This window comes from Dermacentor andersoni, chromosome 5 (genome assembly GCF_023375885.2).
Source record: "Dermacentor andersoni chromosome 5, qqDerAnde1_hic_scaffold, whole genome shotgun sequence".
NCBI lineage: Eukaryota > Metazoa > Arthropoda > Arachnida > Ixodida > Ixodidae > Dermacentor > Dermacentor andersoni.
The window spans coordinates 1634681-1662304 of NC_092818.1; the positions used below are offsets into that span (position 1 = coordinate 1634681).

Below are 27624 nucleotides of genomic sequence, written 5' to 3' on the forward strand. Positions count from 1 at the left end.
AATGCTGAGCGTAAATATCGTCGTGAGCGCTAATAACTAGTGATGGCATGTGTAACCATTGAAGATGAGAAGATACGCTCGCAATCAATCTTACCACGAGTGCGGGAAGCGCACCAGCATCGGGCGCAGGTGCTTCGTGATGAGCAGAGTCATCGTTCCAACTGCGCGACATGCTGTTGACCGAGGAATGCGTACCAGATTCCTGGTGACTGTTTGAAACGTGCCAGCGCTGTAAAACAGTAGAGCCATCAGCAACTGCAGCATGGGAGGCACACAGGCTGTCTCTGTTGTCCCCGCTTACCTGGATAGGCAACATAGCGAGAAGTTGCACGGTGTTCTTCGTGAATCTGTAGCGACCGAGGAATTGTTCGTCGTATAGATCCATCGGATTCCCTCGGTCACGTAGGGCGGGTCGTGAAATTTTCGGCAAGGGATGCGCCTCTGAAAATGCTGTATCCATGGCATGGCAAGCAAACTCGAAAGCAGCTAACCTCGGCGCGACGTGCGTTCGGGAGGCTGCCATGTTGGAATAACGCACGAAGTCAGTTGCAAGATAGTCTGGCAGCAGACTTGAAACTTGAGCGGACTTCAACCCAGCCAAGTCGTTCGCAAGTCGCCGCAAGGTCGAGTAGGATTTAGGACGCGCGGCGAAGCGGTCTTGAGAATGCCAGAAGTCAAGTTCGAGCCAAGTTAGATCTCAGCATTCGAGGGTTACATCCGAAACACCCGAAGATGCTTCAAGTGTCAGAGATATTGCCATGGTTCGCAAAGCTGCCATGTCCGACTTACTTGTGCAAAGTGTGGCGAACACGAATGCAAATCTAACAACTGTAATGGCACGCTCCGCTGTCCCAACTGTGATGATGGACACACAGCATACTCTAGAACTTGCCCTACATGGAAAAAAAAAGACATAATCACAATGAAAATCAAAGAAAACATCTCATTTCAAGAAGCGCGGAAATGTGTTTCCTTTTTCCATACCTCAGGATATGCTGATGCGGCGCGCAAGGGGGCAACGACGCAGCAGACTCTGGCTCTCGCCCGGCCCACAAAGAGTGTGGCCGTGGCCGTGCCACCAGCCTCCTTGGCGTCAGCAGCCAGCGCTGCTGCGCCGTCCCTGAAGGAGGGCCCATCGACCTCGGGGTTGGTGGCCTCCAAGGCCCTGCTTTTCAAGGCAAGGCCTATGGTAAAACACCCCGCTTGTGTGAGCGGAAGTCCAGCGGCTCCCAAGAGTCTATGGACATAACCCCGAGCCAGACGGCGCATCCAGCACCTCGGGAGCAGCGCAAATCTCGCGACCCCTCCAAGAAAGACAAAACCCGAATCACGGGGCCTGAAAAGGCTCCGTAAGTCAGTTCTCTAACTTGACTCCTCTTGACACACAGCATAAGAACACAAACAATATGGCTACACAAATAATACACTGGAACGTTAGAGGTCTTATCCACAACCTCGATGACATTAAAGAACTCTTACACAAACATAACTCAAAAGTGCTGTGTGTTCAGGAGACACATCTTAAATGTACACAAACTTTCTTTGTCAGTACGCCATCTACTGTAAAGGCCACGACGAGGCGAATACCTCGTGTGGCGGTGTAGCAATAGTTAGTTGTGGACAAGTCCGTAGCTTGTCGCCATGTTGCCCTTCAGACGCCCCTTGAGGCAGTGTGAATTCGTGCAATTCTTTTTAATAAATTGATCACTGTATGTTGCTTATACACCGCACCCCCCCATTTTCATCTGGAAGAAAGTGACTTTTATAACCTAATTGATCAGCTTCTGGACCCTTACATACTCGCAGGCAATTTTAATGCCCACCACACCGTGTGGGGAGACTCGCGATATGACGCGAGAGGTCGTTTCATTGAAAATTTTCTTATGAACTCCAGTGCATGCCTCTTCAACAAGAAGGAGCCAACGTATTATAATATTCATAATAATTCATATTCATCAATAGACCTGTCTTTTGCCTCGGCTTCAATTTTCCCGGACTTGCAATGGCATGTAATCAAAAATCCCTATGGAAGTGACCACTTCCCTGTAATGTTAAATTCAATACGTCAACACGAATGCTTTCCACATACCCCCCGGTGGAAACTAGCCTCCATTGAATGGATTCATTTTAAAGAATCGACTTACTTATCACGAGATCTTATCACTGATTTTAACACAGACAAAGCAGTAGCATATTTTACTTGTCTTATAATCGACGCAGCTGAAAAGTTTATTCCCCAAACACAAGGTCTCTCTTGTAAAAGATGGATACCCTGGTGGAATGAGCAGTGTAGACTGGCACGAAAAAAAACAAAACAAAGCGTGGGGTTTGTTGTGTCACTCCCCGACTGCAGAAAACTTCATAGAATTTAAACTGGCAAAATCACTGCGAAGGCGCATGCCGAGACAGGCAAGGAGGGCTAGCAGGGAAGAGTTTCTCTCGGGCATCGCTTCTTACACCCAAGGGTTCAAAGTATGGAATGGCGTAAGAAAGATAAAGGGGCAACAAATCCACCCTTTGCCCTTAGTGGATGGCCAAGGGACTACCTTGGAGGATCAGGTGAACGCTCTGGGCGAACACTTCGAACATGTATCAAGCTCCACACATTACTCAAAATCATTCCTCAAATATAAACAATTAGCTAAACTTAAGACACTTGATCGTAAATGCCGTCCGGATGAACCATATAACCGTCCTTTTAATGTTGCCGAGCTTAAAGCTGCATTGAGCACATGTAGAAGCTCTGCACCAGGAGCTGATAGAATCATCTATGACATGATTAAGAACTTACACGAAGACACACAAATGACACTTCTGGCACTTTTCAACTCTTATCTGGGCTGCGGGGTACCTTCCATCTTCATGGAAGGAGGCTATTGTTATTCCCATCTTGAAGCTGGGTAAATACCCTTCCTTGGTGGCAAGTTTTTGCCCGATAGCTCTTACAAGTTGTTTTTGTAAGCTATTTGGAAAAATGATTAATCGTAGACTAATACATTTCCTTGAACTGAGCAATATGCTTGATCCCTATCAGTGCGGCTTCAGAGAAAGGTGCTCCATAACTGATCATCTTGGACGCATTGAAGGAAATATCCGCGATGCATTTGTACATAAACAGTTCTTACCGATATTCCTCAATATGGAGAAGGCGTACGACACAACGTGGCGACACGGGATCTTGCGAGACTTGTCGGGGATGAGCATTCGGGGAAATATGCTAAACATACTAGAAAGCTATCTGTCCAAACGTACCTTCCGCGTGAAAATTGACAATGTATTGTCGCGACCTTTTATACAAGAAACCCCAAGGAGGTGTGCTTAGCTGCACGCTCTTTATTGTGAAGATGAGCACGCTTTGGGCTTCATTACCGCCAGCCATTTTTTATTCTGTGTACATAGATGACATACAAATAGGTTTCAAATCCTGCAACCTTGCAGTGTGTCAGAGCCAATTACAACAGGGCTTGAACAAAGTAAGTGGGCAGACGAAAACGGATTTAAAGTGAACCCGAACAAAAGTTCTTGTGTGCTTTTCACAAGAAAGAGAGGGCTCATTGCAGATCCTAATATCGAAATGTATGGCCAGCAAATCCCTGTGAACAAAGAGCACAAGTTCTTAGGCATCTTACTTGACTCTAAACTAACATTTATTCCACACGTAAAGTATCTCAAGGTGAAATGCTTAAAAACAATGAACTTGCTGAAAATTTTATCCCATACAACATGGGGCAGCGACAGGAAATGTTTGGTGAATCTCCACAAGAGCCTAATTCGATCACGATTGGACTATGGTGCCGTGATCTATCATTCTGCCGCCCCGAGTGCGCTAAAAATGCTAGATCCGGTCCACCATCTAGGAATCCGACTGGCCACTGGCGCTCTCAGGACAAGTCCCATTGAAAGTTTGCATGTAGAATCAAATGAGTGGTCACTGCAGAGAACATACATAAGCCAAACATATTTCTAAAAGTTTGCTCTAATCTTCAACATCCGTGTTTTAATACCTTTAACGATATGACATATGCTACACTCTTTCGCAATCGTACCTCTGTAAGACAGCCCTTTTCACTGCGTGTGAGGGAGCTTAGCGCTGAAATGGATGTCCCACTCCTCAAACATCGCCTAATGCCTCCAGCTAAGCTGCTACCTCCTTGGGAGTGGCAGATGATACAATGCGATATATCTTTCATGCAAGTTACAAAGCACGCTCCAGAGATTGAAATCCAAATGCATTTCCTGTAACTCCAGCATAAGCATTCCTGCACGGAATTCTACACAGTGTTACACACAGTGTGCGTGTGTGTGTGTAAACCGTCCCGCGGAGAGGCGGCTGGTCTACGGTGACGTCGAACGATGACGTCGAACGGAGTGCTTATAAGCAGCAATTGTTGGCTGCTGGAGTGTGCTCGTTGTCGTGCTCGAAATGTACTAGTGAGCTGTGTGCTCGTTTGCTGTATGCTTCGTCTTGCGGGCTCCATTTGGGAGTCACGCTTGACTGTCGATGTATGTCTTGTTTAAACTGTAAATAATGTAAATAAACCCTGCTCGCCTAGTCCTGTCGCCGCAAGTTCCTCCGATCGTCCTACAAGCCCGACTCCAAACCCTTACAAATGGTGGCAGCGGCGAGATCGTCTGACAACTCCTACATCTGGTTAACAGCGGTGGGAACGACCTCCAAATCTTATAACAGACGCATCAAAGTCGCACAACGGGGTGTCCTATGCAGCCGTCGGTCCATCCTTCTCGGGATCCGATTTACTGCATCAGGAAACTGGTATCTTCACGGCTGAGGCCTACGCACTATTGTCGGCTGTGAAGCATATAAGGAAATCAAAACTAAAAAAATCAGTTATTATAGGGACTCCCTAAGTGTTGTGAAGTCTGATATCATTCTGTAAGCACAGAAATCCTGTAATTATTGAACTCTATTCCGTCTTATGTAAAGCATATGTATCTAACCAGCATGTGATTATATGCTGGGTGCCAATACACATCAATATGAGATCCTTGAAGGAAATCCACAAATCATCTACATTTGCTGTTGACTTTGAAAAACTATCAAAATGAAAGGATAAGACACTGATTATCGATGTGTCATCTGCACGTGAGAAGTTAGGAAAACAAGTCTTTTCGATTTCTGTCGATAGCAGTGTCAGATAAGGTAACGAGTACGGCCTGGTGATCGGAGATTCCCGTGACAATTTCGCATTTTGATTTAGTACTAATAGATCCGATCACTAAGAAAAGGTCTAGTATAGATTTAGAACTGTCGTGTATCCTAGTGTACTCGCCAACAACTTGAGATAAATCAAAAGCAAATGCTATATCCAACATAGCATCACCTGTTTTGTCATTATGGTTTATGAGGGACATTGTGGAACAGTCAATATTAGGTAGGTTGAAATCGCCAGCAAGAATTATCCGATCGCCAGGTTTTATATACGTGTTCACGTAAACTTTTAAATCATCCAAAAGTGACAGGGAAGAGGAAGGGGGCCTGTACATCATGCCTATGATGTACGTACCTGATTTGACCACAATAAGCTTTACTAAAAATGCACTCAACATTTGACACATCAGGCATCCTGAAAATGAATGATTTTTTGTAGATAATACAGACGCCACCACCTTTACCAATATGGTCTTTCCGGAGTGCATTGTACCCAGCAGGCACGAATTAGCTGTCAAAAATGTCATCATGTAACCAAGTTTCTGTCAGCACAGCAATGTCAGAATTATTAGAAAGAAGCAGCCCCTCAAGCTCGGTTGCCTTATTAACTACACCTCTGCAGTTAACGTTCAGGACTATCAAGGACGTAGTATCGTGTTGTTTCTGTCACTTATTTTTCCTTTTGGTCAATCTGATACTCTTTTTTCTGTATCCCAGGCATACAGAACACCATCTATGCTTATTTTATCAAAGACCAGCTTTACTTTAGCGCCGCTTGCTTTTTCTTCCGTTGCACACTCCCACAAAAGTTTACGCACCTCACAAACGCGCTTTGAAAAGTCTTTGGACAAAGACGATGATGAGCCTTTTAGTTTGTGGGATGCATGTAAAATGGACGTCTTTTCCCGATAGTCAAGAAATTTTATAATAACCTGCCTAGATTTCCCATTAGATTTACGGCCAAGATTTAAGTGCACATTAAAGAACCCCAGGTGGTCGAAATTTCCGAAGTGTTCCACTACGGTGTGCCTCATAATCAGAAAGTGGTTTTGGCATGTAAAATCCCATAATTTAAGATTTACAGCCAAGCCTATGAAGTCTTTCAATACCTGTAGGCGTTATACCTAGGTATCTTCTTTGTTATTAGGTCATCCTTTATCTTCTTCTCAAGTTCTTCAAATGTCTCCTTTTCCGACTCTTCAAATCCATAAACAATAAGGTTATTGTGACGGCTTCGGTTTTCTAATTCATCCACTTTATTTGTGAGAAATGATAATTGACTGTCAAACTCTGTAATTGTCTTTTTTATTTCACTTACTTGTTTCGGCAGTGAGCCCAAACTGGATAACTGTTGCTCAATGTCATCTACTCTATTGCTTAGTGTCGAGATTTGCTCTTTGATTTCATTCTGTGTAACGACAATTCCTTCAATAGTTCCTTGGACCATCTTTTGGCCATCTAGTAGTTCTGATAGCAGCTCCTTTTAAGAAGGTTCTGGGTTTGTCTTAATGTCGCCCGAAAGAAGTAGCTTAGTAGGCAAACGCAGTATTTTTCAAAATACATTTGATACACTGTGGGCAGGGCAGCAGCAACAAAAACAGGTCATCGCTACGGTAACATTACATAGGAATGCTTTTACTAACCTGTAGAGCAAAGAAGAAGTGATTACTGAACATGTTGCCGATACTGCTGCTGGCCTGCCCACTGATGAAAGGCGATGTTGCTCGGTCCTTTAAAGGAGCTCGGCGAGCCACGTGATGTGACGTCACAGTTGTCAAGAAAGAGCAATACGCTCTTACTTGTGGAACGGGCAGCAGCGGTGGCGTAGAGGTAGAACACCCGCCTCGCGTGCAAGAGGTCCGTGGTCTGAATCCCGGTGCCGCGCAATTTTCCACCGGATTAAAAAAAAAAAAAAATCCGCGTGTTGATAAAATTGCATAAACAGGCCTGGAGTGTCGCCTGATCCCGGTGACCAGAACCGGTAACGCACTCCCTCACCAGAGCAGGAATGGCCACGCTGGTGCAGTACTTGGCCACAACCTCCTATATGAACACAACAATCAAACCCCTGCCCTCAGTCCCCAGCAGCTGCGAAGCAACTGACCACGGTGGCGGTCAGACCTGTGACGCTGCAGAGGGTGCTAAGAATCCCTGGGTCCGGACAGGCTGCCATTGGAATATCAACCTGGCAACGTTTAACGCTAGAACGTTATCTAGTGAGGTGAGTCTAGCAGTGCTATTGGAGGAATTAGAGGGCAGTAAATGGGATATAATAGGGCTCAGTGAAGTTAGGAGGCCAGAAGAAGCATATACAGTGCTAAAAAGCGGGCACGTCCTGTGCTACCGGGGCTTAGCAGAGAGACGAGAACTAGGAGTCGGATTCCTGATTAATAAGAACATAGCTGGTAACATACAGGAATTCTATAGCATTAACGAGAGGGTGGCATGTCTTGTTGTGAAACTTAATAAGAGGTACAAAATGAAGGTTGTACAGGTCTACGCCCCTACATCCAGTCATGATGACCAGGAAGTCGAAAGCTTCTATGAAGACGTGGAATCGGCGATGGGTAAAGTCAAAACAAAATACAGTATACTGATGGGCGACTTCAATGCCAAGGTAGGCAAGAAGCAGGCTGGAGACAAGGCAGTGGGGGAATATGGCATAGGCACTAGGAATAGCAGGGGAGAGTTATTAGTAGAGTTTGCGGAACAGAATAATATGCGGATAATGAATACCTTCTTCCGCAAACGAGATAGCCGAAAATGGACGTGGAGGAGCCCGAACGGCGAGACTAGAAATGAAATAGACTTCATACTCTGCGCTAACCCTGGCATCATACAAGATGTGGACGTGCTCAGCAAGGTGCACTGCAGTGACCATAGGATGGTAAGAACTCGAATTAGCCTAGACCTGAGGAGGGAACGGAAGCAACTGGTACATAAGAAGTCGATCAATGAGTTAGCGGTAAGAGGGAAAATAGAGGAATTCCAGATCAAGCTACAGAACAGGTATTCGGCTTTGACTCAGGAAGAGGACCTTAGTGTTGAAGAAATGAACGACAATCTTGTGGGCATCATTAAGGAGTGTGCAATAGAAGTCGGTGGTAACTCCGTTAGACAGGATACCAGTAAGCTATCGCAGGAGACGAAAGATCTGATCAAGAAACGCCAATGTATGAAAGCCTCTAACCCTACAGCTAGAATAGAACTGGCAGAACTTTCGAAGTTAATCAACAAGCGTAAGACAGCCGACATAAGGAAGTATAACGTGGATAGAATTGAACATGCTCTCAGGAATGGAGGAAGCCTAAAAGCAGTGAAGAAGAAACTAGGTATTGGCAAGAATCAGATGTATGCGTTAAGAGACAAAGCCGGCAATATCATTACTAATATGGATGAGATAGTTCAAGTGGCTGAGGAGTTCTATAGAGATTTATACAGTACCAGTGGCACCCACGACGATCATGGAAGAGAGAATAGTCTAGAGGAATTCGAAATCCCACAGGTAACACCGGAAGAAGTAAAGAAAGCCTTGGGAGCTATGCACAGGGGGAAGGCAGCTAGGGAGGATCAGGTAACAGCAGATTTGTTGAAGGATGGTGGGCAGATTGTTCTAGAGAAACTGGCCACCCTGTATACGCAATGCCTCAGGACTTCGAGCGTACCGGAATCTTGGAAAAACGCTAACATAATCCTAATCCATAAGAAAGGGGATGCCAAAGACTTGAAAAATTATAGACCGATCAGTTTACTGTCTGTTGCCTACAAAGTATTTACTAAGGTAATTGCAAATAGAATCAGGAACACCTTAGACTTCCGTCAACCAAAGGACCAGGCAGGATTCCGTAAAGGCTACTCAACAATAGACCATATTCACGCTATCAATCAGGTGATAGAAAAATGTGCGGAATATAACCAACCTTTATATATAGCTTTCATTGATTACGAGAAAGCGTTTGATTCAGTCGAAACCTCAGCAGTCATGGAGGCATTGCGGAATCAGGGTGTAGACGAGCCGTATGTAAAAATACTGAGAGATATCTATAGCGGCTCCACAGCCACCGTAGTCCTTCATAAAGAAAGCAACAAAATCCCAATAAAAAAAGGCGTCAGGCAGGGAGATACGATCTCTCCGATGCTATTCACGGCGTGCTTACAGGAGGTATTCAGAGACCTGGATTGGGAATAATTGGGGATAAGAGTTCATCGAGAATACCTTAGTAACTTGCTATTCGCTGATGATATTGCCTTGCTTAGTAACTCAGGGGATCAACTGCAATGCATGCTCACTGACCTGGAGAGGCAAAGCCGAAGGGTGGGTCTAAAAATTAATCTGCAGAAAACTAAAGTAATGTTTAACAGTCTCGGAAGGGAACAGCAGTTTACAATAGGTAGTGAGGCACTGGAAGTGGTAAGGGAATACATCTACTTAGGGCAGGTAGTACCACGGATCCGGATCATGAGACGGAAATAACCAGAAGAATAAGAATGGGCTGGGGTGCGTTTGGCAGGCATTCTCAAATCAAGAACAGCAAGTTGCCACTATCCCTCAAGAGGAAAGTGTATAAGAGCTGTGTCTTGCCAGTACTCACCTACGGGGCAGAAACCTGGAGGCTTACGAAAAGGGTTCTACTTAAATTAAGGACGACGCAACGAGCTATGGAAAGAAGAATGATAGGTGTAACATTAAGGGATAAGAAAAGAGCAGATTGGGTGAGGGAACAAACGCGAGTTGATGATATCTTAGTTGAAATCAAGAAAAAGAAATGGGCATGGGCAGGACACGTAATGAGGAGGGAAGATAACCGATGGTCATTAAGAGTTACGGAAGGGATTCTAAAGGAAGGAAAGCGTAGTAGAGGGCAGCAGAAAGTTAGGTGGGCGGATGAGATTAAGAAGTTTGCAGGGACAACATGGCTACAATTAGTACATGACCGGGGTAGTTGGAGAAGTATGAGAGAGGCCTTTGCCCTGCAGTGGGCATAACCAGGCTGATGATGATGATGATGTGGAACGGAGGGCACCTTAATCACCGGACATCTGGCACGTGCCAGAGTTTCTGCAGTCAGTTCATTGAAAACATCCACGTTGATTGTCGTTGATGCACAGTCGCAGGGCCACCAATGATTCCCGTGATGCATAGGCTTGTAGGTCTGGTGAGCTGCTGAGAAGCAGCCATGCAGTGGAAGCGGTCCGCTCAGAAGGGCCGCCAACACCTGTAGAGCAAAGCAGAAGTGATTGCTGAACATGTTGCCGATACTGCTGCTGGCCTGCCCACTATATGCATATGCCAATGCAGAATTGCATAATTGTGCCCAATATGCATAATTGACCAATTAACCTAATTTTAGTTATTTTTCAACTAACTGCATTACTGCATATATTGCAATACACAATTTGAAGCCAGTAATCTCACATCAGGCTCATCTGCTTGGAACTAATTTTGAAACTAGCACCAATTTTGAAACTAGCACCAAACTATTCCACTCAAAGTTGCCATAAAAATGCCCTGTTCTTCCACTTACTTAAAGGGACACCAAACGCAAATATTAAATAAAAAGTGATAGATTACTGCTTGAGAATGCGTAAGGCATCAATATTATTGTGAACAGAGGTTTAGAAATGAGTGAGTGAGTGCGAACTTTATTTAGGTCCTGAGAGAGAGAGAGAGAGTAAACTTTAATGAACACCAGCAGTTCTTTCGGCTGGGCCTAGGCCTCCCACGATGGGACGTCGAGGTCTTGCCTCTTCGCCGCTTCGTAGGCCTGCTGGGTCGCCCAGAGTTGGTCGTCGAGATGGGAGCTGCGCAGGGCGGCGTGCCATCTCGACGAGAGGGTCACGGGATTAAGCTCTTGGTATTGATCTTTTCACTCCCATAGCATGTGGGGGAGTGTTGCCGATTCAGTTTTACAGACCTTGCACGTCTGGCTCGGGTAGATGTCTGGGTATATAGTGTGATAGCGTGTGAGGGAGGGGTATGTATTCGTCTGTAGCAGGCTAAGGGTGGTTGCCTGTGCCCTGTTTAACTTGCGGTGAGGGGTGGGGAAGGTTCTTCTTGTGAGGTAAAATGACTTTACAAGGTCGTTGTATCTCGTAAGGCGGTTGCGCCCTGCGGGTGCACCTGCACCGTCTCCGGCACGGTTGACTAGTCCTCGTGCTACGGAGTGTGTAACCTCGTTGAGGTTGGTGAGGTGCGGGTGGACAACGCCGGCGTGTGCTGGGATCCAGACGAGGGTGATTTGATTTTCAGACGAATGCGGGGCTTGTCGTAAGATACGGAGTGATTGATGAGAAATACGACCTTTGATGTAGTTGTTGACTGCTGCGCGAGAATCGCTCAGTATGGTGTGACAGGATGGGTCAAGAGTGGCCAGGGCAATGGCCACTTCCTCGGCCGTCTCGGCATTTTTTGTAATGATGCTGGCAGCATGTTGGAGCAAGCCGCCTGCTGTGGTAACCGCCGCAAAGCGCTGTCCATCTTGGTACTCAGCTGCGTCGACGAAGGTGACGCCCACTGTGTTGGCGTAAGCTTTGATGAGGGAAGTAGCTCGTGCCTTCCTGCGTTCTTTGTTGTAGTCTGGGTGCATGTTTTTCGGAATAGGGTCGGCGTGTATCCATTGCTGAATTTCGCGTGGTATTGGGTGTTTGTCTCCATGTTGACGGTGGTAGGTGATATTAAGCTTGTTTAGAATGCTGCGGCCCGTTTCCGTGAGAGTAAGCCGCTCTAGTTGAGATCGACGTTGGGCCTCGATTAACTCGTCTAGCGTGTTGTGGATACCTAATTGTAGTAGAAGATCCGTGCTGGCGTGGTTGGGTAGTCCTAAGGCCTGCTTATAGGCTCCTCTAATGATGATGTCCAGTTTAGTCTTTTCAGCTTTGTACCAGTTGAGAAAGGGTGCAACATAAGTAATGTGACAGACGATAAAAGATTGGACAAGGCGGATGAGGCTGTCTTCCTTCATACCCCCTCGCCGGTTGGTCACTCGTTTCAGCAGTCTGGATGTATTGGCGGTCTGTCGAAGGATCTTTGAGATAGCCGTAGAGTTAGCTCCGTTGGCTTCTATGGTCATACCAAGAACGCGGATGCAAGGGACCACGGGTATAGGTCTGCCATCCCTCAGGTTGAGCTCTATTTCCTCGTATTGGCGTTTAGTCGTGGAGCTTCGCGGAGGGCGTCCACGGAGTGTGGGGCGGTATAGGAGAAGCTCTGACTTTTCAGGGGAACAGCGGAGTCCCGTGCCTTCAAGATAATTTTCTACGACGTCAATGGCGTCTTGTAGGGCAGTTTCGATTTGGCCGTCACTGCCCTTTGCAGCCCAGATTGTAATATCATCGGCGTATATGGTGTGTTCAATGCCGTCGAGTTTTTGTAGTTCTTGTGCTAATCCGAGCATAACCAGATTAAACAGTATTGGGGAAATGACAGAGCCTTGCGGTGTGCCCGTGCTGCCGAGGGAGAGTTCCTCTGATCGAATGTCTCCGACCGACAGGAAAGCCTTCCGATTGGATAGAAAGTCCCTTACATAGTTATAAGTGCGTTCTCCAAGGTTGAGCAAGGAGATGCGCTCGAGGATGGTGGAGTGCCTTATATTATCGAAGGCGCGCTCGAGGTCGAGGCCCAAGATCGCCTTCGTGTGACGGGATTTGCCATCTCGGATTTGATGCTGAAGTTGGAGCATAGCGTCTTGGGTGGAAAGATGCTGTCTAAAGCCAGTTATCGAGTGGGGGTAAGCACATGTGTCTTCGAGGTGAGTGTTTACACGGGTTAGGAGTGCGTGCTCCATAACCTTGCCTACACATGAAGTTAGCGATATGGGCCGGAGATTGGCGAGGCTAGATGGCTTACCGGGTTTCGGGATTAGAATTACTTTGGCCGTTTTCCATGTCGGGGGAATTGATCCCTGGCGCCAGCAGTTGTTGATGTATTCGGTGAGTTGTTGCACCGAGGGGTCATCTAAATTTCTTAGTGTTTTATTCGTAACCCCATCTGGGCCTGGCGCCGAACGGCTGTTCAGCTTATGTAGGGCAGCATGAATCTCTGCCACGCTGAAATCTTCATCAAGGGCAGGGTTGGAGGTCCCTGTGTATGGGCCGTGAGGTTGAGTGGGCCCAGATGGGATGTACTTTTCACATAAGCTATTCTTAACGTGGTCCTGGCCATGCGTCTTGCTTTCTGTGAATAAAAGCTTGGTGAGGCGATCTTGTTGATATGAGCGGGTGGTGCTATCAATCAAATGTTTGAGGATTTTCCACGAGCGGGGATGGTGGAGTTGCCCGTCTAGAGAGTGACAGAGCTCTGTCCATTGTTGTTGACTTAGAATGCGGCAGTGTGCTTCAATTTCCTTGTTGAGAAGTGCGACCTTCCGTCTGAGTCTTCTATTGAGCCGTTGTCCCTTCCATCTAGAGAGGATGGATGATTTGGCCTCTATAAGGTGGGCGAGTCTACTGTCCATGCGCTCAGTCGGGGCGTCTGTTGCGATAATGCGGGTGGCCGATTTAGCATCAGACAGTAGATCGCATGACCATGATTCTATGTCGGTAATGGGAGTGTCCGTCGTTGCTGTTACACGGCGTTTACGGAACGTATCCCAGTCCATCCAAGTAAAGTCCCTTGTTCTTCTCGTAACGGCTGTTAGGTGTGGGAGAGTAATTTCGATGATAGAGTGATCACTCCCGAGGTCGTGTTGGGTGTTGCGCCAATGGGCGTTGTCTGCGTTTTTGGTGAAAGTGAGGTCTGGCGTCGTGTCTCGTTCAGTAGAAGTGCCGAGGCGAGTGGGGAAGGCTGGGTCAGTAATGAGCGTAAGCCCGAGATCATGGGAGTCTTGCCATAAGTTACGACCTGCAGCAGAGCTGCGTCTGTAACCCCATCCTGTGTGCGGGAGATAGAAGTCACCTCCGATGATAAGGGGGCTGCTGCCTGCGATGTTAAGGGCCTTTTTGAAGAGGGTTAGAAATCGGCTATGGCGTTGAGATGGAGTATTGTAGATATTGACACGTGTGCTTATCTTTATCGGCCGACCACGTTTCGCCGCTTAACAACTGTAATCGCACAGCGAGGGACGCGCGTGCATGTATCCGACGTTTCTGGAAAGTTATCGATGCTTCTACCCGGCTGTCTGTTGTCGCCGAACCTTGTGTTATCTGATTTCATCGCGTGACTCGAATGTTCTGGAACATTCGACGACTGTTGTATAAAAGCCGACGCGCTTGACCCGCTGATCAGATTTTCGACGATCGCCGAGCGTGTTCGCCACTATCGTTGTGCTGTAAGTGTAGCCTGTTTTGTGGGCACAGGTTCGCCCAATAAAAGTTTGTTTTGTCGTTCACAGTATTGCTACTGTGTTATTCAACGTCACCACCACGTGACATCTGGTGGAGGTGCTTTTCGTTCATGTACCGGACGCCCCCGACAAGCCGTGATCCAAGCCCAGACCGCAAAGAGAACACCAACGTAGTCCCGGAGCATCGAGAAAGCCGCCGTCTTCAACAGCTGCCCCCGGAGCACGGACTTCTACCTGAGAAGACCAAGAAGATTGTGGACAAGGCAACCCCAATGGCAGCCCCAGCGTCCCCCATCGTGCTGCAGCAGCCCAGGGAACCTCCGACGTTCCGCGGATCAACATTCGAGGACCCGGAAACCTGGCTCGAAACGTATGAGAGGGTCGCTAAGTTTAACAGTTGGGACAGCGACGACAAGCTGCGGCATGTCTATTTCGCATTGGAAGACGCCGCCAGGACGTGGTTCGAGAATCGGGAAGCCACCTTAACGACGTGGGACCTTTTCCGAAGCGGCTTCTTGCACACGTTTACAAGCGTCGTGCGAAAAGAGCGAGCCCAAGCTCTACTAGAAACCAGAGTGCAGCTGCCAAACGAGACGATCGCGATCTTCACGGAGGAGATGGCCCGTCTTTTCTGGCACGCCGACCCGGAAATGTCGGAGGAGAAAAAAGTTCGCTTCCTGATGCGCGGCGTCAAGCAAGACCTTTTCGCCGGACTTATTCGTAACCCACCGAAGAGTGTGGCTGAGTTTTCTGCAGAGGCATCGACGATCGAGAAAACTCTGGAGATGCGCACCCGGCAATATAACCGCCAGGGGCACACGCCGCAGTATGCCATCCAAGGACTGGGTTCGGATGACCTTCAAGAGACCATCAGGGCCATTGTGCGCGAAGAATTGCGCAAGGTCCTGCCTTCATCGCAGCCTCAAGTAGCTTCGATCGCTGACATCGTGAAAGATGAGGTTCAGCGATCGCTTGGTGTTCCTGAGGTGCAACCTCAATTACCGCAGCCCCAGCCAGAAGCGATGACCTACGCCGCCGTCGCACGCCGTCAAGGTCCCCCTCCGCGACCACGCCAGGGCCCTGCAACGACGCAATTCCGTCGTCCGCCGCCGCCAGTACGCCCACCCGTCGCCCAGCGCACCTACGCGAGGAAGACGGACATTTGGTGAGCCCCCGACCACCGCCCGCTCTGCTATCACTGCGGAGAAGCCGGCCATGTGTATCGCCGATGCCCATACCGGGAGATGGGACTGCGAGGTTTCGCCGTCAACGCTCCGCGCCCGCAGCAAGGTGAACGCCCTCGCGATATCGCCGACTACCTCGCCGCTACTCAGTGGAGCTCTCGACGACCGTCGCGTTCGCCATCACCAGGCCGCTACCTGTCGCCGCAGCGCCGACCATACACTGGCCCAGCCCGGGGCCGGTCAGCGAGCACATATCCGGAAAACTAAAAGCAGCAACCGATGGATGTGCGGTTGCTGTTCGTCGAAATGACGAAGATCCTCCGCCGCCGACGAAGACGACAAGGAAACCATCTCGACGACCTAATGACGACACGCCGCCATCTCGACGAAGTCAGAAAGCCAGGACTACACCGACGAAAGACGGCTTGACGACGCGACGTTCCAGCTTCAGTTCAACACGACGCAGCCGTGATCCGACGCCAAGACCCAACTGCAACGTCAGACAAAGAACCACCGACCTCGACGTACTTCTCGACGGCCACATAGTCACTGCCTTAGTCGACACAGGGGCCGATTACTCCGTAATGAGTGGACACATCGCCGCCCAGTTGAAGAAGGTTAAGACTGCATGGGAGGGCCCCCAAATTCGGACCGCTGGAGGACACCTCATTACGCCGACTGGAATCTGTACGGCAAGAATAACCGTTCATGACCGGACTTACCCTGCCACCTTCGTAATCCTCCAACAGTGTTCACGAGACGTCATTCTCGGCATGGACTTCCAGAACCATCACGGCGCAATCATAGACCTGAAGTCAAAATCGATAACGCTGTCGGAAGATCAATTGACACCGCTGGAGAGCTTTCGCAGTCACCACACCTTGAGTGTTCTCGAAGATCAAGTGAGCATCCCTCCTCGCTCGAGCATTGTTATTTTGGTCGGCACCGAAACACCCGTTGACGTAGAAGGCGTCATTGAAGGCGACCAAGGTCTACTGCTAGACCGTGAAATTTGCGTCGCAAGAGGGATCGCTCGACTGCATGGAGGGAAAACTGAAGTGTTGCTGACAAACTTCAGCCAAGAGTTCAAGCATATCAACAAGGGCACGATGATCGCGTACATCGAGGAAATTCTGGAAACCAGTAATGCGTTTGTCCTCGCGGATTCCACCACATCTACCCGGACGACGATGGTTCCCGAACCAGACTACGACATTAATCCAAGTCTCCCCATGAATAAGCAAGAGCAGCTCAGAAGTCTGCTCCGACGATACAAAGGCTGCTTTTCGACGTCATCGAGGATTCGACAAACACCAGTCGCCAAGCATCGCATAATCACCGAGGAGTGCGCTCGACCACTCCGCCAGAGCCCTTACCGAGTTTCGCCACGAGAACGTGCAGCTATAAGAGAACAAGTCGACGAAATGCTGCGCAACGACATCATCCAGCCGTCGAAAAGCCCGTGGGCATCCCCTGTTGTCCTGGTAAAGAAAAAGGACGGAACCCTACGTTTCTGCGTCGATTATTGTCGTCTGAACAAGATCACGAAGAAGGACGTATACCCCTTCCCACGGATAGACGACGCATTGGATCGGCTCTGCAACGCTAAATACTTCTCGTCGATGGACCTCAAGTCTGGCTGTTGGCAAATAGAAGTCGACGAAAGAGATCGCGAAAAGACGGCCTTCATCACGCCAGATGGCCTCTACGAGTTCAAGGTTATGCCATTCGGACTGTGCTCGGCGCCTGCAACGTTCCAGCGCGTCATGGACACGGTGTTAGCAGGATTGAAGTGGCAGACCTGTCTCGTTTATTTGGATGACGTCGTCGTCTTCGCCGGAAATTTCGACGATCACCTCAGGCGGCTTGCGACAGTACTAGAGGCCATCAAGTCGTCAGGGCTTACTCTGAAGCCGGAAAAATGCCGCTTCGCTTACGATGAGCTTCTGTTCCTAGGCCACGTAATCAGCAAATCTGGTGTCCATCCAGACCTGCAAAAGACAGCTGCCATCGCACAGTTCCTGCAACCCATCAACAAGAAGGGAGTGCGTAGATTCCTTGGCATGTGTGCCTACTACAGGCGCTTTGTTAAGAACTTTTCACGCATCGCCGAGCCTTTGACACGTCTAACTAAATGTGACATCGAGTTCCAGTGGGAAACGCCGCAGGCCGACGCATTTGAAGAACTCAAACGACGCATGCAGTCGCCGCCCGTACTTGCGCACTTCGACGAGCTTGCCGACACCGAAATCCACACTGACGCCAGTAGCCTAGGCCTCGGTGCCGTCCTAGTCCAGAGAAAAGATGGACATGAACACGTGATGGCTTACGCTAGCCGGTCGTTGTCAAAAGCGGAAGGCAATTATTCCACAACGGAAAAGGAATGCCTCGCCATCGTTTGGGCTACAGCTAAATTTCGCCCTTATCTTTATGGCAGGCCATTCAAAGTCGTCAGTGACCATCACGCGTTGTGTTGGCTAGCGAATATAAAGGATCCTTCAGGACGACTGGCGCGGTGGAGCCTCAGACTACAAGAATACGTCATCACTGTAACCTACAAGTCCGGACGAAAACACTCCGATGCCGATTGCCTATCACGCGCACCCATTGACCCGCCGCCGCAAGATGACGAGGATGACGACGCCTTCCTTGGAATAATAAGCGCGGAAGACTTCGCCGAAGAACAACGAGCGGACCCGGAACTTAAAGGCCTCGTCGATTATTTGGAAGGGCACACCGACGTTGTTCCCAGGGCATTTAAGCGCGGATTATCTTCCTTCACCCTTCAAGACAGTCTACTCGTGAAGAAGAACTTCTCACCAGTCCGCGCCAATTACCTTCTTGTTGTCCCGTCAGGACTTCGTCCAGAAGTATTGCACGCCCTACATGACGATCCGACCGCTGGACACCTCGGATTTTCCCGGACACTATCGAGGATACAAGAAAAGTATTATTGGCCGCGCCTGACCGCCGACGTCACCCGTTATGTCAGAACATGCCGAGACTGTCAGCGACGCAAGACACCGCCGACAAGGCCAGCCGGATTACTACAGCCAATCGAACCTCCTCGCCGACCATTCCAGCAGATTGGGATGGATTTGTTGGGGCCGTTTCCGATATCAACATCCGGGAATAAGTGGATCATCGCTGCGACGGACTACCTCACCCGCTTCGCTGAAACAAAAGCACTGCCGAAAGGTAGCGCAGCCGAAGTGACGAAATTTTTTGTCGGAAACATCCTGCTGCGACATGGCGCCCCAGAAGTCCTCATCACCGACAGAGGAACGGCCTTTACAGCGGAGCTCACCCAAGCCATTCTGAAATACAGTCAGACAAGGTACAGGAGGACAACCGCCTACCACCCGCAGACGAATGGTCTTACGGAGCGGCTGAATAAGACCCTCGCCGACATGCTAGCGATGTACGTCGACATCGAACACAAGACCTGGGATGCCGTCCTGCCGTACGTAACATTCGCATACAACACGGCGGTGCAAGAAACAACACAGATCACGCCATTCAAGCTGGTCTACAGCAGGAACCCGACGACGACGCTCGACGCCATGCTGCCGCACGTCACTGACGAGGAGAACCTTGACGTCGCTACCTACCTCCAGCGTGCTGAAGAAGCCCGACAGCTCTCCCGCCTGCGGATCAAGAACCAGCAGAGGACCGACAGCCGACACTACAACCTCCGACGACGCTTTGTCGAGTACCAGCCCGGCGACCGTGTTTGGGTGTGGACCCCGATACGCCGACGAGGACTCGGTGAAAAACCACTGCGACGATATTTCGGACCCTACAAGGTCATCCGACGTCATCCGACGCACTGGACTATGAGGTCGTGCCAGACGGCATTTCGCATTCACAGCGACGCCGCGCACGATCTGAAGTGGTCCACATGGTGCGTCTTAAACCCTTTTACGGACGCTGACAAACTTCCTTATTTTGTTGTTTTCTTTGCTAGGAGTGCTTTTCTTTTATTCCTTTCGTTTGTTTGCAGCATCGGGTCCATGCTTTTTAGGAGGGGCGTATTGACACGTGTACTTATATTTAACGGGCGACCACGTTTCGCCGCCTAACAAATGTTATCGCACAGCGAGGGACGCGTCTGCATGTATCCGAAGTTTCTGGAAAGTTATCGATGCTTCTATCCGCTATCTGTTGTCGCCGAACCTTGTGTTATCTGATTTCATCGCGTGACGTGAATGGTGTAGAACTTTGTGGAAGGCACGCGGGTCCGAAGGATTAGTCTGGAACATTCGACGACTGCTGTATAAAAGCCGACGCTCTTGACCCGCTGATCAGATTTTCGACGATCGCCGACCGTGTTCGCCGCTATCGTTGTGCTATAAGTGTAGCCTGTTTTTGTGGGCACAGGTTCGCCCAATAAAAGTTAGTTTTGTCTTTCACAGTATTTGCTACTGTGTTCTTCAACGTCACCACCACGTGACAATATGCTTCTTTTGTCTTCCTAACCTCACTGAGCCCTATAATATCCCTTTTACTGCCCGCTAATTCCTCCATTAGCACAGCTAGATTCACCTCACTAGATGACGTTCTTGTGTTAAGCGTTGCCAGATTCAGATTCCAATGGCGGCCAGTCTGGACCCAGAGATTCTCAGTACCGTCTGCTGCGTTGCAGGTCTGACCGCCGCCGTGGTCAGTTGCTTCGCAGCTGAAGGGGACTGAGGGCCGGGGTTTGATTATGGCATTCATTTAGGAGGTTGTGGCCAAGTACTGCACTAGGGTGGCCAATCCTGCTCTGGTGACGGAGTGCATTACCGGTTTTGGTCACCGGGATCAGGCCGCACGCCAGGCCTGTTTATAGAATTTTATCAAAAGCGGATTTGTTATTTTTTTAAAGCGGCACCGGGATTCGAACCACGGTCCTCTCATGTGAGGCGGATGATCTACCTCTACGCCACCGCTGAGCTTTTCGCTGTGCCTCAAACAGTTTGGTCACCGTGTTGTGTAGCCCCCAGTTGGAGGAGTCGTTCCGTGATAGTGTTTCTAGGGAGGCTTAGAACCTTTTTTTTTTAATCAACATACTAACCAGAACAGGTTTAGTAATAAAAAAATCGAGGTAAATGTGGGACACAGAGACTTGCCCAAGACATTCAAGTGCTAGTCCAATGATGTTGGCATGCTTCATTATTATTCTGTCACTTGTATTCAACCACTCGCAATAATGAGATCATTGCATTACATTATAAGACGGAAGGAAATGCTACTTGTCCAGTTCTATTAGATTTTTAGAAAAAACAATTCGTTGACGTTACTCTTGACAACAACATGGGCAGTCGAGAAGTCTTATTTTCGCTTGACTCTGTGCTGCCCATGCTTTTGTGTTTCAGTAGTGTCATTATCGCATAGTTTGTGCTAGTTTTGCTGGCTCTGGAAACCTGCAGAAGCTTCAAGTAGCAGAGAATTCCGCACCCATGTGTTGTCGAGGGATGCCCGAACGGTCCATGCCACTTGACCAAGAACAGCTGCAGCGGCGAATCTGACACTGTCTTGGCTCGGTGTCACTCTTTGCTAAAAAAATCGTAGCGCCATCTGCTGGGTGCCATTTTACTTCATGATGGCAGTAAAGGGCGGTGATGGTGTATGCAGCGTCACCACTCCTTGCTTGGGGGCAGGCTATTTGAATTACGCTAAAGGTATGCGGACCCTTCAAACATGATTTTCTCTTAAATTAAGTCTTTGCACGAAACAAGCTCTGTGAGGTTTCTGGAATTATATTTTAACAGTCCATGTAGACGTAATATTTGCCTTTAATGTCCATTTAAGAAAATGTCTTTTTATGCACTGAAGCTCAAAAGTTACTGGAACACCTGTGCTTTTCATTGCAAGCTTTGGGAATGCATATCTCGAAATGGGTGTCATCCTCTGAATGCGTTGAGTAGGTCGCCATAATTCGTAAATTGCAAGATGGGCTGTGAAGTAATTAGTTTAACATATATTAGCAATAAAATGTTAATTAGGCTAATATTTACTTTAAATTTTTGTGCACAAAATGTCTTCTGCCTGTGTGAGGAACGTAGCGCAAGAATTGATCTTTAAAAAGTTTGTTAATGATAAACTAAAACATGTACCTCATATATATTTGTGGTTTTAAGTAATCGTTCGCTCCCTAGTGACCGCTCCAAGAAACAGCCAATCCAGGTTTTGGCTTGAATCAACGTGGGTTTCCTATCATGACATGTACGGAATGCCTCTTAGTTCTCAAATTGTCATGATGCACTATTTGAGAAATAGGATGTATGAATCGTCATGATGTATGATTTCATCATTGCCCTAAAGAAGCAGACAATGTGCATCAGAGACCGACATTGATAAGAATCTTACACATTGCGAAAAGATGACTGACACTATGGTGCTTTGTTTGAACCACTTCACTCGAGATGACTTCTTTATTCCCAGCGAGTAAGACCATTGCTGTCGTTTTATATATATTAAATATGTTGCTGGCATTTCAAATCATGGAGTGTGCTTTGTTTAGGCATTTAGGCAGACACTTCTATAAATTAGTGATGTATGCTTAAGCTTCATTTGCTCGGGATAGCTTAGTTTTCTGCACCAGCATTAGTGTTACTAATGCCTTAAGCAGCAGAAATATTCTCGATGATGTACTTTATCCGTAGACAGAAGGTCTAAAGTTGATTATGACACGTTATGCCTGTTATGTTATGTTATGTCATTAAGGCAATATATTGTTTTGATAGCATGCATTAGTTAAGCGGTGTACGCAGAAAATGCTGTTTTCTCATTGAGGGCGGGGGTGTTGTCAGGTTATATGGCCGCGAGAAATTTAGAAGCTACTGCAAACAGCGCTCATTCCAGATTTGGAGCATTCGACCTGTGCACAGCGCCGCTAGTTTGCTTTCTGACTCTGTGCTCACAGCTAAATTCAATTACAACTGGTTCAATTTGTTTCCTAGTCATGCAACTCGAAAGAAAACCCTTGCCAAATTTCAGAAACCTGTTGGAAAAAATGCAACCTGGTCCAATTGGTTGTTATTCACTTCTCACGTTTCAATGGGGTTTGAGAATTCCTACAGGCAGCAGGTGCCTGTTGTGTTCCCATGTCCGGGCTTTGCCTTGAACACTGCATACTGCGAGTGTGAACAAAAACCAGTCATCGGACGCAGATGACCTTATCACACGTATCGGCTAACTATAAAAAGAAAGGGGCACCCCGACTAACAAACGGAACTCTCATTTGTTTTTATCCCAAGACACACTGACCACATAACTTAATGGTTTTCAGCCTCGTTCTGTCAGTGAACAATATCTGTATTTACCTTCTGAAAGCACGACAGACGTTACTGCTTAAATATTCTGGGGTGCTATGTGGTACACTGCAACATGAGTCGCAGTGCGGATATATGGATGTTGAAAACAGTCAAGTATCGTATCAGTGGAGAGCAACACTGCTTGCACCTTTCTGAGAGGCTCGCTATGCACCAACTCTTCCTTTTATTAACGTCAGTCTTGCTTGAAAGGCTCAATATCTTTAAGAAAGCACTAATGCAGCTCGCTAGGCAGGCCGAATCTTTACTCACACAGTGTATCTATTTCTGCGGTTTCGTCGTTGAGAGCCTTTAGACTAATCAGAGATCATCGGCAGCATGACCCTTTCGGCTTTGAGGAAACACCTCGTTTCTACGCCGCAAGCAAGAAACTTGAGCACAGCACCAAACAAAAGAGCCACTGTGAACTGTGATGTCCTAGCCGTATTTGCTTATTTGGCCAGTGTTGCTAGCACCAGTAACGAATTCTGGAGTTGCCAATACACAGCAAATTTCAGTGACTTTGTCTGTGGACTCATTAGCTGGAACTGTCTTGTGGTAAAGACCACCATCTTGATTGGGTCCTTGTTCCTCAAATAATGGCGCATGCCCGCTATGGGGGAAGGGCCACCATTCCAGAGGCAAAATTTGCCTGTGTGCTGCGTCTACTGGCAAATGTTTTTAATAAAGTGCGCATGTATCCCACAAGAGGTCTGTGCAGCTATGAAGGTGGACTGAAGTGTCATTTAATGTTACTAGAAAGTCTCCTGAACTGATTGTTTCATTGCTGCCTTTTGGGTCTGGTCAAGCTGCTAAAATGCATCCATTTCCTTGTTGCACTTACCCTTAAGGTTGTTTGGTGAAACAATCAAATGTCAAAGGAAAATGTGCGCAGCCTCTGGATGTGCTGCTTCAGTCTTGCGGTGTCCCTGGGGGCAGCGCTGCTTCTGCCTGTGTCCATTATCAGCAACGAGGTGCTGCTGCTCTACCCGTCTAGCTTCTACATGCAGTGGCTCAACAGTTCACTCATCCACGGTAAGCCCACTTCTGGTGACCTGTACTTAATTGGAAACATATTTATTCCTCCTAATGTTGCAGATATTAAAGCTGGGCGTGAAATGTGAACTTTATATATGCCAACACCCCTGCCCAAATTTTCTTCAGCAGCAAAAAGCGAAAGAAAAAAAAAAGCAATTAGTTTTGTTGTTTGCATATGTCGATCAGCTAGATGGTGGTACAGTTGTACCTCGATATCATGAACTTCAATATAACACACTTCTCGACACTACAAATTTAACATTTTATAACTTCTTTTTCATAGGACACCATGTGTTTAGAACCTCATTGTTAAGAAGTGTGTTTGTACACGATTTCACGAACGCGAACTTGTACACGAACTTTCACTGCAGCCGTGAAGGAATACTGAGACTATAAATAGAAACTTCCACATATGCAGATAGTCAGGTGGTTGAATTGGCTGCTTGTAAACGTACCTCTCAAATCAAGTGCTGCGCCACTAAGAGCCGAAGCGGAGCAGCAGCATATTCCTTATAGAGTGCAAGCGTGATAAAGTCCTATCATGTCCCATGCAGCCCACTGACTGCACTGCACTGCAATGCCTTCTGTGTGTTTGGTATGCAACAAGCTGGCAGAGGGCAAATTCCTTATATGTTCCGGTTGCAAAGCAAGTTTCCATCTAGGGAAACACTGTTCTGCGATAACAGACAGTGTTTACACCAAAATGTCTGCTGATAAACGTGAAACATGGACGTGTCAGATTTGTAGGTCTGCGCAGTTGGAGAGGTGCGTTTGCAAGCAGCTGCTTGTATTTCAATAATTTGGCCATCTGCATCCGTGGAAGGTTCCATTTATTGTCTCGGCATTCCTTTGCGGCAGCAGTGAAATTTCATTATATTGAAATTGCATGCAAGAACACTTCGTTATAGTGAGGTTCTAAACACATGGTGTTCTATGGACAGGAGGTTACAAAAAGTTAAATACTTTATTATATTGAGAATTTTTTTATATTGAAGTCAGTTATATCTACGTTTAACTGTAGTTGCAAGTGACGCTCCTTCCAGTCCTAAAGCTTTTTTCCGCCCTTGGTTGCGTCTTCACGGAATAAGATGAACCAACTAGCTCAGCAATAAAATATTGATAAGCTGCTAGTTGTATTGGTTTCACTGGGTTTCTGCCATTAGTTCTGCAAGGTGGGGCACTCTGAAGCATTTATTATTGTTAAAAAGAAAAGTGGGTGCCATAAAAAATTGTTGTTGGTCCTTTTAAAGGAGCTAATGAAGCTGTGCCTCTTCAGTTATTTAGTGTAAAAGGAAATACGTATGTGTGCTTACTGAATTCAATCTCAATGAAATCATTATTTGAATACGCAATGTTGGGGACACAGCCAAAAAGCCATTAATTGCCTTGACGGGGACTGTGCCTTGTTGCAGTGCAACTGCAGCAGTTACTGCATGTGAAAGTGCAAACAGATATGGTACACATATAAAGATTTTGGCTTCTAGCGCGAAGTGAAACACGGACACAGAAAGGAGCAGACAGGACGAGCGCTAACTCTCAACTAAATTTTTATTAAAACGAAGAACATATATATAGGTGATTGCAAAAACCGTAGCAAAGGAACATGACAAGGTAAAAAGCATCAGTTTAACATATCAGGGGGTATCGAAGTCAAAGAACAAAAATTACTTCAGATTAGTACACGTATTGCGAAGGTACTGAAATTCGCAATCTAACAGAGACAACGAAGCATGACTGACGCAAGTGTCTCCTAATCTTTTTATGTGGAATGCCTCGATAATTTCCCGCGTGGTTTGGCATCTGTGTCTAGAAAGAATTTTTGTGTCTTCAAAGAAAGGTTTGCAACCACAATCGAAACTATGTGCCGCTAAATGTGATGCATTAGGGTTGTTTAGTGAATGTTTGTGTTCTTTTAGTCTAATGTTAATGCACCTGCCGCTCTGTCCAACGTAAGCTTTCCCACACTCGAGTGGAATCTGATAAACTATACCCGTGTTGCAAGGCACTAAAGGGGACACATATTTAACTCCGCAATCATCTTTTCTTATTTTGCCTTCCTGTTCAAGTCTCCTATTTATCAAAGGGCACATGTTAGACAACTTGCGTGGGGCCGAGAAAACGGTACTGACGTCATACCTATTGGCCACATTCCTTAAACCATGGGATAATCTATGTATGTAGGGTACTACTGCAAACTTTGTTTCTTTTTTCTGTTTTTCTTGTTTCTTACCGGGGCTTTTTACTCATTTTACAAGTTTTTCGCAGGTTAGACACTTGCGTCAGTCATCCTTCGCTGTATCTGTTAGATTGCGAATTTCAGTACCTTCGCAATACGTGTACTAATCTGAAGTAATTTTTGTTCTTTGACTTCCATACCCCCTGATATGTTTAACTGATGCTTTTTACCTTGTCATGTTCCTTTGCTACGGTTTTTGCAATCACCTATATATATGTTCTTCGTTTTAATAAAAATTTAGTTGAGAGTTAGCGCTCGTCCTGTCTGCTCCTTTCTGTGTCCGTGTTTCACTTCGCGCTAGAAGCCAAAATCATGTTACCGTACCAACTCGCCCAACTGTCTATCCTTTTACACATATAAAGGCTAAGTACAAGCAGGTACATGTATAGGCATTATACATTGACAAATAAAGCAAAATTCATGTGCATTCAACAAATGAATCAGTGAACGAAGGTAACAAAAGCTAAAGAAAAGCATGCCAGAAAGCTTTAGTTAATTTCTTCTAATTACAGTAAAACCTTGTTCATACATTTCAGAAAAAAAAATATATACAAACTGGGAAAACATGTGATTCAAGGTCACTAAAAATTTTGCAGACTCGAATGTAGTTTACATCTGTGTAATGTGAACTATAGCGTGAATCATTGCAGCATGAGACGCCGATGCATGCTGCCCAGCTGGTGGAGCTTGAGTAGTCCGAAAAGTGTGTTGTCACTTTTGTGGCTTCGGCAAGCTTACGTTCGTGCTCTTCAGATTTGGCCTGGGTCAGCTGCTCTTTCAGGTGGAGCATTTTGGTGGGACGTTTTGACATGCCCACTCAGCGAGAATTGTTGCAGCATGAGAAGTTGATGTGCCTTGAGCTAATGAGGCGCAAGTTGCCTGAGATGTGTGCTGTCATTTTAAGACTGTGATGGAAAACCAAAGTGAAATCAAGCTGGTGGGCAATGCCGGAAATGCTGCGAGCGAGAGCAAAATGTGATGCTTACTTTGTGCTGCCATTCCCCGGGTTTATCGCCTATGAAAAGCTGGCAGCACGCTTCCTATGCCACGCCCACCGTGAAACAGATAGGTGAAGATGCTTGGTAGTGATAGCTGTGACTGGTGACGACTTATGAGGAGATTTGTTGGTACTGGAACAGGAAACCGAGTGAGTGGTGGAATTTTCACATTAGACGGGCGGGTGAGTGCTGTGGGGAAGCTGCTGTTGCAGGCACCTACTGCTTTCGATTGTGTGTGCTTCGCGCTATTTCTTGTTCATATGGGATTTAGTGGCCAGAAAATGCATTGTATGATCACAGCTAGGAAATTCACTGCACGTTGATGCTGAAAGATAGTACAGTCGAAACCGGATATGTCGAACTCGAAGGGGATTGCGAAATAGTTTGATGTATCAATAATTCGATATACAGAAATTGTCTTG

At 47.1% G+C, this 27624-nt stretch overlaps 1 protein-coding gene across 4 annotated transcripts in view; it reads left to right on the forward strand.

The window, feature by feature from the left end:
* lili (LMBR1-like protein) overlaps nt 1-27624 on the forward strand; it is a 242845-nt gene that overhangs the window by 31467 nt on the left and 183754 nt on the right. For all 4 annotated transcript variants that reach the window (XM_050177344.2, XM_055070089.1, XM_055070088.1 and 1 more), the window contains one exon: nt 23826-23965. In XM_050177344.2, the coding sequence (XP_050033301.1) occupies nt 23826-23965 (140 nt within the window). The remainder of the gene's footprint in view (nt 1-23825; nt 23966-27624) is intronic.